Source organism: Scylla paramamosain, chromosome 44 (assembly GCF_035594125.1).
Source record: "Scylla paramamosain isolate STU-SP2022 chromosome 44, ASM3559412v1, whole genome shotgun sequence".
Lineage (NCBI taxonomy): Eukaryota > Metazoa > Arthropoda > Malacostraca > Decapoda > Portunidae > Scylla > Scylla paramamosain.
In genome coordinates this window covers 11848473-11863408 of record NC_087194.1, presented here as the reverse complement: position 1 = coordinate 11863408, position 14936 = coordinate 11848473, and the positions used below count along the sequence as shown (strand labels likewise).

General features: G+C 43.9%; 1 protein-coding gene across 8 annotated transcripts in view; it reads left to right on the top strand.

Moving 5' to 3' along the window:
• Window positions 1-14936, top strand: part of LOC135094162 (uncharacterized) — a 120898-nt gene that overhangs the window by 64597 nt on the left and 41365 nt on the right. Inside the window, exon 1 of one of the 8 annotated variants that reach the window (XM_063994006.1) lies at window positions 5267-5427. The exons of 5 other annotated variants lie outside the window; for them this stretch is intronic. In XM_063994006.1, coding sequence (XP_063850076.1) covers window positions 5387-5427 — 41 coding nt within the window. In that variant the 5' untranslated portion in view covers window positions 5267-5386. Of the gene's footprint in view, window positions 1-5266; window positions 5428-12354; window positions 12370-14936 lie in introns of those variants that run through there. 2 more of the 8 variants (XM_063994007.1, XR_010263637.1) reach the window with 2 other exon arrangements.

The following is a 14936-nucleotide window of genomic DNA, read 5'->3' as shown; positions in this document are numbered from 1 at the left end:
TCGCATGCATTTTGCCGTTTTGGTACCTAACAATATAAAAAAAACACTCGAAATACAAGTTTTTGGTAATGTTGTTCTCTTTGTCCATACAAGAGTGCTATTCAACGCGTTTTCGCGTTTTGGTATCGAACAAGCTCAAGACAGTCCTAATACACGTTTCTCGTAATGTCCTTTTGTTCACCTATATAGGGTACTTACTATGCATGCATTTTGGCGTTTATGTACGTAAAAAAACACTCAAAATACTTGATTTTGTTAATGTTACTCTCTGTCTCAATTAGGGAGATTTTCCATGCTTTAAGCTTTTTCATAGGTAAATACCTCAAAACACTGAAAAAAGAACATTTTTAGTAATGATGTTTTGTTTTCCCATATCGAGTGCTTTCCATGCCTTATAACGTTTTGCAGTCTAACATGTACAAAAACAGTCATAAGATACGTTCTTAAGGTCAGGAATACTTATAATACACGTTTGTTGTAATGTTCTTTTGTGTCCCAATATAAGGTGTTTTCTATGTATTTTAGCGTTTTGGGGTTATTATCTTTTTGGGTTATTATCTTTGTCCCTAAAGAATGTTTCTTGCGTTTTTGCATTTTGGTTTATTATTACTTCAATAACAATGAAAAGACCCGTCTATGGTGATTTTCATGCTTTGTGGCGTTTTCGTGCCTACTTCGCTTAAAAACACTGAAAAGACATGTTTCTGGAAATGTCATTTCGTTTCACCATATAGTGAACATTACAGTGATTTTGGCGCTTTGATACCTAATAATGTGAAAAACATTCAAATTACACGTTTTTGGAAATGTTCTTTTTCTCAATATAGATATACTATTTATGCGTTTCAGTATTTAGTACCTAAGAAGCTCAAAACTCTCATCGTACACTATTCTCGTAATGTCTTTTACTTTCCATATATAGAGTACTCTGCATGCTTTTTAGCGTTTTCGTGCCCACCACGCTCAAAAACATTCAAAAGAAACGCTTCCAAAAATATGACTTTTGAGTTTTATTAACGTGTTAGGCACCAAAACGCAAAAAAAAAAAAAAAAAAAAAAAAAACATAAAGGTCTCTATACTGGAAAAGAGAACATTACGAGTGTTTTTAACCTACTTACGTACCAAAATGCATGAACGCATGCAAAACGCCCTTTCTGAAAAAAAAAAAAAACAATAATATTACCATAAAACAAGTATTTTGAATGTTGTTTTTTTTTTATCTTGTTACGTACAAAAATGCCAAAAATGCATGGAAAGTAGCCTATATTGGAAAACGAAAGGGTAGTACGAAAAACGTGCATTATCAGTGTATTTGATCTTGCTAGGTACCAAAACGATAAAACTAATGAATATATCACTCTATATTGGGAACCAGAACAACATTACCAATTAAACTAACTAAACTAACTAAACCCCTGCCTTACCCCACGTGTAGCTGTTACCACAGCCCCACCACCCCCACCAGGCTCCCCGTAACACAATACGAGTACATGGCCTTCAACGCCGCTAACATCACCGCGCCACACCCAATACGTCGCAACACTGCAAACAACTTCTGCCTCGGGACTAAGTCGTAGGATTTGGAAAAGTAAGTAAAGGTTATAAATAATTTCACCTTCTTACGTCTGGCCACGTCAGAAAGAATACGAAGTGTAACGATATGTTCAGTACAGCTACGCTGCTTCTGTGATCCAGCCTGCTCCCTGTAAGGTCTGAACCACAGGCTTAACCGCCGCCACAGAACCATATCGTACAGTTTTGCTGAAGTGTTAATCACACTGATACCTCGGTTTTTACTAGAGTCTTTTCTATCACCTTTCTTAAACACTTAAAGACCTTTGCCCTTATCCATGAGTGAGGGTGAATGCCTGGTAAGAAACTGTGTTAAACAAAGTTGCCAAACTGCACAACCACTGAACTGGTTGGCTTTATCAGGTTTCATTTTCTTGGACTGCTCGTGTACCTCTCCAGGCGTGATTGGCTCATCGAGGATAGGAACAGTGACGTCAGTTGTCTCGTTGTTTCCGTCAAAGTCTGTCTCATCGGTTCAGTACTGCCTCGAGGTGTGCCTTAAAATCCTGGTCGCTGGGACACTAACCATCCTGGGAATCATTCATTCTGTAATCACCCTTCCAATTAATTGCTCTCCACACTGTAGCGTCATGTGCATCATTCAGTAATCTTTCCCATCTGCCAGTACTGCTGTTGTAGTTACCTGTTGGTTCATCTTGTCGCACACTGCTCTGTGCACAAGCATATAGCATGTTAGATAAATCCTGCACAACATTGTCCATATCCAAATAACCTTTGAATGGATCCGTATGAGGAATGTTTTCTACAAACGGATCTTTGTTTATATTGCTAAACTTGACAGGTTTCTTACATAGTCTTTTTTTATTGGCATTACCGTGAAGAACGGCATGATCTCCCAACATTCTTGCCCTGGCCAGCAGGCTGCTAAGGTCTACAGGCAATACTGAGTGTGATGGGAGCGTGGTCTGAAGGGAGATCATTGCTCTGTAACACCCCAAAGTCAATACTGTAAGGCTAAGTATTCTCGCAGACACAACACACGTATCTACCTCGGAGATCCATGTGTCGCGCCTGCGGAAACTCTTTCCTCCATGAAAATGTTTGTCTTGATACTTAAGATTATTAACCACAAGTAAGGTGTTATCAGTACAAATGGTAGATAAAAGCTCTGCATTGTCACTAGGTGTCTCAACATCATCAGGAATGTATGGATATGACAAGTCTTCTGCATTAGTAAGTTCCAATAAATTTAATATATCTCTAACACTTCTGCCAAATCGTGTATTCATATCTCCCACTATGACAAAACTAGTTTTCACAGATCTTGTGGTGAGTTTTTCCTGAATCACTGCAAACAAGTCATGGGAATAATACTGAGAGTCACAAGGAGGTATTAACAAAAAACAAATAAAACCTCCTGGATGTTACGAAAACGAAGCCAAACCTGCTCACTATTACTGGTATCTACTTCAGCCACTAAATCCGCCAAGCAGGTCTTTACACACACAACTGTACCTCCACGGTCTGCAGTACCAACTGTTGCACTCTTAAAGGAAACATACCCAGGGAAATTCACAGGAAGAGAAGTTTTCACCTCGTTAAGGCAAATAACATCATATTCAAGTAATAATGATTGAACATTACCTTTTTCCAACTTTGTGCACACTGCATTAACGTTCCATGATATCATCTTTACATAACTAGCTTGTTGTGGTCTACCTAGAGAAAAAACTGTGTATTCCAACTACCAATTACATCATTCCTATATAGCTTACGATCCTTAGTGTCCAACCTGATGATGCATCCAGCATTCTCTGGGAGAGCCTTCTCAGCAGCTTCTACATCCCTCAAACGTCTCCACTCCTTCCTGATGCTCGGGTGAACATCTCGCTGGATGTAGATACGGCTGAAGTTGTTACCCGCAGACTTAAGTTGATTGGCGTTGTTCAGGATGCTCGTGCGCTGGTCCTTGTCCCGGAGTAGGTATCTCCCTTCCTAGCCTACGATGGGTGCCCTCTACGTCACTGATGCCCACTTTGGCCCATATTTTGTTAAGCTTCTCCTGGTCTGATGTAGCACCATCCAATGCTTCCTTCTCGTCAGGCACGCCCAGGATGACGATGTTTGCTTCACGTTCCTTGCGATCTAAAGCTTCTAGGAGTTGATGTTGCTTGACCAATATTTCTTGTTGCTTATCGACACGAGCCTTGAGCTAAGTGTAGTTTTTGTTAATGATGCTGTCAGGAGACACGATCGTAGTCTTAAGTGCTTGTATTTCCTTCATCACATCTTCTAATTTTTGGTTTAATTGCTGGAACTCGTCGTTGGCTGGTGTAGACGCCAGTATAATGTCGATCAACACATCTTTATTAATCTCGGCCAGCTGATTGCGTCATAGCTTCCGCAGGTCTGCCAGTTGTTTGGTTGCCATGGTTACACTTCAGTGCGCATGCGCAGAAAATGGCAGCAGACTCAAGAGTCTTGTTTGTTCTGACCAATATGCGCACTTATCTTTACCACTTTATAACAACTGCAGAAAACCAAGCTCCCGAGATCACTTACTGGTCTGCTGGCCGCTCTGGAAAGCTGAAACTCCTCTTGTATGATTTCTTCCTTCCTTTTGATGCAAGACTGTCTAGGCGTCGGCGTGTTTAGAGAGAGAGAGAGAGAGAGAGAGAGAGACTGTCTAGGCGTCGGCGTGTTTAGAGAGAGAGAGAGAGAGAGAGAGAGAGAGAGAGAGAGAGAGAGAGAGAGAGACTGTCTAGGCGTCGGCGTGTTTAGAGAGAGAGAGAGAGAGAGAGAGAGAGAGAGAGAGAGAGAGAGAGAGAGAGAGAGAGAGAGAGAGAGAGAGAGAGAGAGACTGTCTAGGCGTCGGCGTGTTTAGAGAGAGAGAGAGAGAGAGAGAGTTTTTGTTATTGGCTGTTGTTGTTATTGTTGTTTTTAAATCTGCTGAAATTTGAAATATTCCTGAATGAGAGCTATAGTTCTCTTAAGTGTTTTGTTATTCGTCAGTTATTCGTCCTTCACTTTTTGTCTAGGCAATGGTGGTCCTTTTTTTGGGGGGAAGGGGTTTCCTTTTAGTGAACGGTGAAAACTGGTTAAATTTATCTTCATTCACTTATTTATTTATTTATTTACTATCTGTTTGATTCATTGAACTATTTATTTGATTGTTTAATTATTTTATTTATTTATGTATTTATTTATTTGTCCAATATTTTTCGTTTCTTTCTCACGTACGTTCCTGTCCATCTGTTGAATTACTGACAAGGTTCATTAAATAGTTGTTTCCTGGAAGGCACTGATCTCTTCCACCACACAAGGGGACGCTGAGCTGCACTGTAAGGTGAACCCCGGCACGCCGCATGGAGCCATTCCAGGAATACCACTATACAATACTCAACCCAAGGAAAATAGTTCACTTGTGGAAATTATTTTGTTCTTCACTGGAAGGAACACACACACACACACACACACACACACACACACACACACACACAGTGATAGTGGTATTATTATTATTATTATTATTATTATTATTATTATTATTATTAGTCTATTATTATTATTAGTAGTAGTAGTAGTAGTAGTACTAGTAGTGGCAGTAGTAGCTGTGGTAGTAAAAGCAGCATATACCGGTAATTGTAGAAGTAGTAAAAGCCATAACAACAACATCGGCAACAACACTAAAACCACCACCACCACCACCACCACCACCACCACCACCTCATCATCCCGTGCTCCTCTTCTCCCTCAGCGTGGACACCCAGCACTCTGCCGCCACCATCAGGGAGGGAGAAGGAGAGTGGCAGTGGGAGAGAGGGAAAAGGAGAGGGAGTGGAGTTCTGCAAAATGATGTGGTCGTGTTGGAGTGATGATGAGGAAGAGAGAGGGTGAGTGGGAGAGGGAGATGGAGAAGAAGAGAAAGAAAGAGAAGAGTGAGTGAGAGAGAAAACTGAGAATTATTTATAAATTTACTCCTTTTTCTACTTTTCTTTCACTGTCTTCTTCTGTCCCTCTTTCATCCTTTCTTTACATTTTCGTCTTTTCTTTCTTTCTCTTTTGTTCTTATTTTTCTCTTCCATTTGTCTTTCAAGGTTAAAAATCTTTTCTATTTATCCTTCCTTGAGTATTTCCTCTCTCCTTTCTCCACTTTTTCTTTATTTCTTTCTTCTTCTTTCTCCTCTCCCTCCTTCGCCCATGTTTTCTCAGTGTCTCATATCTTTTAATTTACATTTTTCTTCCCTCTCTCTATTTACTACATTTACTGCAAAGGGGATAGGTAGCTCATCAGACACACACACACACACATAATAAACGCCTCACTCTCCCAACACTCTTGCCCCGCGGACTGGAAGACATCTTATGTCACTCCCATCCCCAAAACTTCCAGTCCTCAGTCACTCAATGACCTCAGGCCAGTCTCTATCACCCCCATCCCTAGCCTTATTTGTGAAGATTTTGTATATGACTGGGCATACACCAAAATTTGTAACACCGTGGATATCAGACAATTCGGAAATATTAAAGCCACCTCCACCTCACATTACCTGACCAGCTTCCTTGAATTCATCCACAGCCACCTGGACAAGCGAAACACCTCTCTAGCTGTTGCTTTTGTCGACTTCAAAAAAGCCTTTGATCTAGTTGATCACACTGTTGTCATCAGCAAGGCAGTAAGTCTGGGTCTCCCTCCTAATCTGATAGCGTGGCTAGCCGACTTCCTCACAGGGAGACGTCAGGCCGTTCGCTATCAGGGCTCTGTCTCTAATTTCCAACAGCTGACATGTGGAGTCCCCCAGGGGACCAAGATGGGTCCTCTATGCTTCCTCCTCCTCATCAACGACGCCCTCACCGACACCCCCCATCGCTGGAAGTATGTGGACGACTGCACCGTGGGCGTCCCAGTTTCCAACAAGAACCCGGACTACTCGCCACTGCAAGCAATTCTGGAGCGACTGCAGACGTGGACAGAGGAGAGCAGGATGACCATCAACCACAGCAAAACTGTGGTGATGCATTTCTGTACCTCCTCTGTACCAGTGCCCCCTCCCCGGCTCACAGTGGGCCCTCACCCCCTCCAGGTGGTCCAATGTGCCAAGCTTCTCGGAGTCACGGTGGACGACCAGCTGACCTGGAAGCAGCATGTCGCCAGCACCGTGAGATCAGCTACCTACAGGCTGTACATGCTGCGCAGACTCAGGTCGCTGGGGACGCCGACAGATGAGTTAAGGGGGGTGTACCTCACCTTCATCCTCCCCAAACTCATGTACGCCTCCCCAGCGTGGTCCTCCTCCCTCACACACACTCAACAGCTACAGCTAGAGAGTGTGCAGAAAAGGGCGTGCAGGGTCATCCTTGGCCCTGCATACACCACCTATGAAGAAGCCCTGACCACCCTGAGTCTGTCCAGAATATCCACCAGGCACCGAGAGGCTCTGGAGAAGTTTGGGAAGGGACTACTGCATCATCCGCGTCTCAGAGACATGCTGCCGCCCGACGCGCCTCGCCCTGTCCGTGCCACCAGACACCACAACAAAATAACGCCCCTGAAGGCGCCGCGCACGGACCGGTACAGACTCAGTGCGATTCCCACCATGGTGCGAGCCATCAATCAATAGTATTTCCCTCCTAGATTAGTCTTACCGTTAGGATTAATGTTAAGCTTTTCCCCATCCCCTATGTACATTTTCAGTTTGTCAACTGCCTAAATAATAAACCGTTTATTATTATTATTATTATTACACACACACACACACACACACACACACACACACACACACACACACACACACACACACACACACACACACACACACACACACACACACACACACACAGACATTGCTACCTACGCAATGACGGAATCAGCAGTGAGATTAAAGAACTGAAATAGTATACACGTAACGTAGCGTAACCTAACTTAAGCCAGCCCTCTGATGAAGACGCTAATGTTATATCAATATTATGTTTGTGTGGAAGGTTGTGTCGAAGAGAGAAGGGGACGAATTGAGTCTTGAGGTGCTGTGTGGGTTCTCTATGTGTGTGTGTGTGTGTGTGTGTGTGTGTGTGTGTGTGATATAAACAGGAGCAGGGCGGAGCAAGGCGCAGTGAGGCCGTGCAGTGCACACATCGCCTCGCCACAACACAACTCTGTCATTCCTTGCTATTTACTGTTTTGTTCATGTATTTTTTTCTTTTACATCCGGATTCCAACTTGATGAGACGCCACTCTGCTTCAAATCAAACCCAGATTTCTTCCTTTTGTTTGTTTATTACTTTCAAGAGAATACGAAAATATACATTGCTTGGTAGAGAAAATACAGCTTTCAATTTATAAAGCTATTATTTTTCTATAAATGTATTTTTAAATATTTTTACTTTTCATTTATCTTTATATCTATTTTCAAAGAAGTATTCTCATTATTTGAAAATTGTACTTGACATGTACTGCAAGTAAATATACATCTTACAATGTTACACACTAATGTGACTTATGATCGAGTAACTTATCAACTAATACATCTTACAATGTTACACACTAATGTGACTTATGATCGAGTAACTTACTAACTAATACATCTTACAATGTTACACACTAATGTGACTTATGATCGAGTAACTTATCAACAAATACACCTAGGTAACTTATTACATGCTAATACAACCTGCGATCTTGCTAACTTAAGATCGTAACTTATACATCCACTAACTTATACAGCTGGCACACATTTGGGAAACATTTAGATAACATTTTGGCAACAATGTTTGCTGTCCGGACCATCCATCCACACATCCATCCATCCATCCACTCATCCATCCATCCTCTCATCCATTCATTCATCCATCCATTCATCCATCCATCCATCCATCCACTCATCCATCCAACCACTCATCCATCCATGCACTTATCCATCCATCCACTCATCCATCCATCCATTTATCCACTCACCCACCCATCCTTCTATCCATTCATTCACTCACTTATCCATCCATCCATCCATCCACTCATCCATCCATCCACTCATCCATCCATTCACTCATTAATCCATCCATCCATCCTCTCATCCATCCATCCATATATTCATCCATTCATCCATCCATCCACTTAGCCATCCATCCATCCATCCATCCACTCATTCATCCATTCATTCATCCATCCATCCATCCACTCATTCATCCATTCATCCATCCATCCATCCATCCATCCATCCATCCATCCACACATCCATCCACACATCCACACATTCATCCACCCATCCACCTATTCATCCATCCATCCATCCATCTATCCATCCATCCACGCATCTATCAACTTATCCACTCATCCATCTATCCACTCATCTATCCACTCATTCATCTATCCACTCATTCATCCATTCTTCCATCCATCCACCTATCCACTTATTCACCCATCCATCATTGCATCTACTTATCCGTCCATCCATCCACCCACCATCCACTCTTCCATCCATCCATGTACTCATCCACCTATCCACTCATCCATCAGTTATCCATCCCTCTGTGAACACTGTAGCACTAATACAACTTAAGGTCTTGTGACTTGTACACCAATACAACTTATGACTTAGGTAACTTACAGTCTAGTAACTTATATACTAATACAACTTACAATCTAACTTATATACTAATACCACTTACAATGTAGGCACCTCGCACACCACTGGAACTTACACTCTAATGACTAACACACCAGTACAGCTTACAATCTTGCTACCTTACACACTAATGAAACTTACACTAGTAACTTACACACTGATACAACTTACACTGTAGGTAGCTTACACAGTAACAATGGCACCACACCAAGCACTGCAGCTCTTCATACCAAGCAGTCTCCGTCCTCGAGGCAAGACATGCCTGACTCGCCTCCTCCTCACTCCGCGGCGCGTCTAAACACCAACTTAAAGAAAAGGACACCAAACAAATAAAAGACCATCAGCGCCACCCAGTGCCGGGGCGCGGCTGTGCCACCACGTTCATTGCTCCTCAGAGCTTCCATCTTCCCTGTGGCGGCCACGTCTTCCCCCGTGGACGTCTCTCGCGGCGAGCGGGCGTCCCATGCTGTTGGATGCGTGGGCGCCGTCGGGCTCCTCGCTGGCGGAGGAGCGGGGGCGAGGACGTGGCGGTGCAGCTCCTCCAGGGCACGGATGAGAGCGGGGAGGGTGGGGCGCGCGCTGGGCTCTGGCTCCAGGGCGTCCCGCAGCAGCTGGCAGAGGACGTGCAGGGCAGGGCAGCGCTGGCTGCAGCAGCGCAACTCCACCGTGTGCACGATGAGGTATGCCAGCGAATAAACGTCGGATTCCTCGAAGCACGGGAGGGCGTCCTCCTGCAGGAGCTCCGGCGCCGCCCACGGGTACCTGCAGGCGGGGGCGGGGGGGTACACGCTGCGAGTGCCGATGGTCCTGGCGAGGCCGAAATCAATGATGGTTGCTATTGGGCCTTGATCGGAAACTTTGACGCACACATTGTTTCCTTTGATGTCGTTGTGTGCCACACCTCGCAGGTGAATCTTCCTGAGTGTGCGCGCGACCTGCAGGCACACACTCACGGCGTCTTTGAACTGAGTCACGGGGCTGAGCAGGAAATCTTTGGCGATTTGGCCCGCAAAGCACGTGACCATTTGGCAAGTCTCGACGCACACGCCCACCAGACGCTGCACGCCCGCGACCTGCAGGGACTGGATCACCGACGCCTCGGTGAAGAGGTCCTCCAGCGCGTCCTGGCGAAAGGTCTTCACGACCACTTCCTGGCCGGTGCCGGGCACGCGAGTCCTGCAGCACCAGCCATAGCTGCCGCAACCAATACTCTCCTGGTAGTAATTGGTCAGCTGGCTGATCTGCTCCCCCTCCAGCAGAGGGATGCCCTTCTCCCTGAAGTAACGCCGCACTGGGCTCTCCTCCTCCTCCTCCTCCTCTTCATATCTCGCTTCTACGTCTGCGTGGCCCGATCCGCTGTGGTCTGCGGGACTCTGCTGTGTGCTGGCGCGCGTGTTCTCAGCATCAGCTCTTGTCTGGCATTCACCTGACGGCGGCGCCAAGTCACTGTCGGGTTTTGGTGACGCAGGCCCCTCCTGCGGTGGTGTGGGCAGTGAGCAGGGCTCCTTAGGCTGAGCGTGTCCCTCGCTGTTCACCACGGCTCGTTTCTTCTTGCGCTTAAACAGCTTGCAGATGGCGCGAAGGAAAGCAAAGCAGCCCGCTGGCTGTTTCTTCTTCTGTTTTGCTGTGGCCATGGTTGGGTTCGCCCCCTGGCTCACTTTCTTGCTTGCGTGCATCTTTCCGCGTGTAAGGCGCATCTCACAGTGTTGTGTGACGGTCGTGCGCTGCGTCTTGTACTCTTGAAGCGTGTGAATGCTTAGTGTTCTTATCCCTGGGAGGGAGGATTGAGGTTCTCTCTAGTGTTGCAAGGATTGCAGGAGGTACTTGAAGCAATACTTAAAATAAAATTGAAGGACTTTCGCTGGCTCTCGTCAGCTTGGAGGTAGATGCCCTTTCCGTCAGGCTTGCTTTTCTGTGATTCGAGGAGTGTGTGAATGCCTCGCTGTGATTGGTGGATTACTTGCTTTCATGTTCTGCCGGCGCGCTGAACAGCGGCGGACATAATGTGTGTATATATATTCTGTTACATGGTGGTACTACTACTACTACTACTACTACTACTACTACTACTACTACTACTACTACTACTACTACTATTACTACTACTATTACTACTACTATTACTATTACTACTACTACTACTACTACTACTACTACTACTACAGCAGAAGAACTTTATATAACTACTGTCTCTTTTTTTCGCTCTTTTCTCCCCTTTCCTCTATCTTTTCTTTTCTAAATGTTCCCTTTTCTCTTTTTTTTCCTTTTCCTCTTTCCTTTCCCCCTTTTCTTCCTTTCTTTTTTTCCTTCTTTCTTTTCTTTTCCTTCTCTTTCCTCTTCTAAATCCCTCTACTTCTGTCGTTTTCCCTCCTGTTTCCTCTTCTACATCTTCCCCAAGGTGGCTCACTGGTGAACACCTTGCCGCCCCACCTGTGTGCCGGGGTTCGAGTCCCAACACTCACCTGTAACCTTGTCGTGGCCGCCTGACCTTCGTTAATTTGTGGAGTTTTATTTGTTTTCTCCACCTGCCTTCACCCCTCTCTCTCTCTCTCTCTCTCTCTCTCTCTCTCTCTCTCTCTCTCTCTCTCTCTCTCTCTCTCTCTCTCTCTCTCTCTCTCTCTCCTTGCCTTTCACATCTTTTTCCTCATCATGTCTCTCTCTTCTCCAACTCTCCTTCAATCTCTCTTACCTCTATGCATTCTCCCACGCACACTCCCACATGCTCAGCACACACACACACACACACACACACACACACACACACACACACACACACACACACAGACACCACTCACTCTCTTACCCTCTTTTTTTATTCCTCCTTCCATCCTTCCGTATTCCATCTTTTTTTTTTATCCCTTCTCCTCTCTCCTGTCCACCTCTCCTTCAATACCTCTTGCCTCCACTCATCCATCCATCCATCCTAGCACTCAGTACCCTCCCACACACACTCACCACCCGCTCACTCTCTCCCTCTCACTGCCTCTTCCCAGCTGGACCTCATAAAGTAAATGGACACAGGGGACATGTCCAACTATCAGTCCAACGGAGAGTTTGACCTGGTGGAGTTCACGGCAGCTAAGAACGTCACTTACTGCTCGTGCTGCCCAGAGCCTTACCCGGACATACGAGTAACCTTCACCATCAAGCTCAGGCGGCGACCAATGTTCTACGTGTTCAGTCTCATCCTGCCCTGCGTGCTTATCAATGGCAAGGGTGAGTGTGTTGTGTGTTGCTTGTTTTGTATTGTAGAGACCTTAGGGTGAATGTTTTGCTCCGTGTGGTGGAGAGTTTAGGGTAAAGAAGGTATGTTTATAGAAGCGGTGATCTATAGTCTACATGTTCAGTCTCATCCTGCCTTGTGTGCTTATCAGCGGTATAGGTTAGTGTGTTGTGTATTCAGTGTGTTTGCTCAGAGTGGTGAAGAGTTGAAGGTAAAAAGGAAAGAAATTTTATAGTGGCGACCCATGTCCTTCGTGTTTAATCCTTGCCCTGTGTTCTCATCAGTGGCATAGGTGAGTGTCATTTGTTTATTGTGGTAAAGGGCTTAGGGTAAAAAAAAAATGCACGTTTTATTGAGGACTAGACGGGGACAAAAGATAGGTAGAGGTGGTGGAGGGACAGGTGGACGTGGAGAGAGTCTTGTTATGTATCTCTCCTGTTCTTCCACACGTACTTCACTGCCATTAGTAAATAGATGGACACACTCTCGATACAGACCGGTAAATCTGGTATCTGTTCTTCTTTTGTGTTCTCATGTGAAGCGACCAAAGTTGATGAGATTTATTTGTGGTTAAAGGAGCTGGACATCCTTTTGCGTTTATTAGATAACAGTAGACAATCAGTGTCCTGGCAGAGTGGCTTTGCCCGCTCCTAGGACACCCGGCCTTGCTGTGGCATATGAGGCAGACTGAAGTTGAAGATAATTGTAGTTAAAGGAGCTGGAAACCTTATATAAGAGGCAAAATAATACCCTAGCAGAGTCGCTGTTGGGAGCTCTTTGGTTCACCCCGTCTTGATACGAAATAAGTTAAGTAGAGGTTCTTACATGAAGCAGACTCAAGTTGATAGTTGTAGTTAAAGGAACTTGATATCCCTTGCACTTAATGATGATAGATGAACAGTTAGCATCCTGACAGGGTCGCCACTGCCCACTCCAAGGTTTGCCCAGCCTTAATATGGGACTGTCAGCTAAGACTGAGAATATAAAGGCGGCACAGAAAGGGACTGGCTATCCTATGTACTCAACAGGCGGTCCAAGCTCACTGAACATAGATTTAAGGAAAGAGAGAGAAAAAGAAAAAAGAAAAAATAAATAAATAAAAATAAATAAATAAATAGAACAGGTTGGTAAATGTCTGGTTAAATGACTCATTAACAAGGGTGGTGATGGTGGTGGTGAGGCAATGGGGAGTTTTAAAAGAGACAGAGTTATGGACAGGAATGACAGGTGCACACAAGTGTCTTTCATACAGGGAATGCCTCGTGTAGGTCAGCTGGCTCTTTGCTGGTTGTATTTGAAACATTTGAAACATTTATTACTGGCCAAACAAATGTGCTACAGTCATGTCAGGGGTTGGATTGAGGACAGAAATATATAAAAAAAAAAGTATATATAGAAATTAATTCCTTGTAAATATATTAACTAGAAAATGATACAATATGATGAAACAATATTAATAAGGTAACAATCATACTTATTACAAAATACTAGAATAAATAACAGGAAATTAGTTGAAATATGTGCAGTGTGTCAGACTTGCTGTTGTGACACACTGCGCATGTTCTTAAAGGCTTGGCTCTCTCTTCAGGAATACTTTGAAAAGCCGCACTCAGAGACGATTTCGTGACCTCATGGTGTTACATATTGGCGATGCTGAATTATCGTTAACCTGTCACACACACACACACACACAAAAAATATATAAATAAATAATGAATAAATAAAAAAAATAAGATAAATAAATAAATAAATAAAAAAATTGAAAACTGTCATAACTTCAATAGTCGCTGTTAATATTAGTCGATGTAAAACACTAAAACATCTAAAAATACAAACCAATATCATCCTGTGTGTTCATTGATATTATTATTATTACTTTTTTTTTTTATTTTTTTATTTCCATGGGTTCCTTTACTACGAGGGATATAATATTCTCCTCTAACTCCTTTTCTTTCAGGTGCAATATCAGAGGAGAAGGATGGTGGGGGGAGGGAAAGCCTTACCATTATTCTGTCCTAATTTTTAGCATGCATATTTATAGTAGTATTACGTAGTTTCAGTAGATATCCTTCCTATAGACCATTATATCCTTGTATTTGTTAATTAATACTCCTATCTCTATTTTCTTTCATTCTTTCTTTACAATGCTGCGTCTCTTAATTACTTACAGTGTTGACTTTATCGTACTATTCATCACTGTTTTTTATATGTTAATTTATGTTACTCCTGCCCTTCCTCCCCTCCCTCCCTCCCTCCCGTCGTTAATGGAAGTGATTAGCGAACAAGCCCTTCCTATCGTTCTTTTCCTCATCTGTGCTTCATCTTGACGTGTTACCGGTGAGTGGCAGGAGAGTGACCGAAGCGCAGGTACATACACACATGCTCAGGTGTCACTCTCAGGTCTGTTTACAATTGTACCTACCTGTCTTGTTTTCATCAGGTGTGTTTTCATTAAGGTGACAGGCCAGGCCACGAGAGGCGAGCAAGGTGAATGAACTGCTCTTGTCTTTTTACTTATTTATTTATTTATTTTATCTTATTTTATTTATTATTTATTATT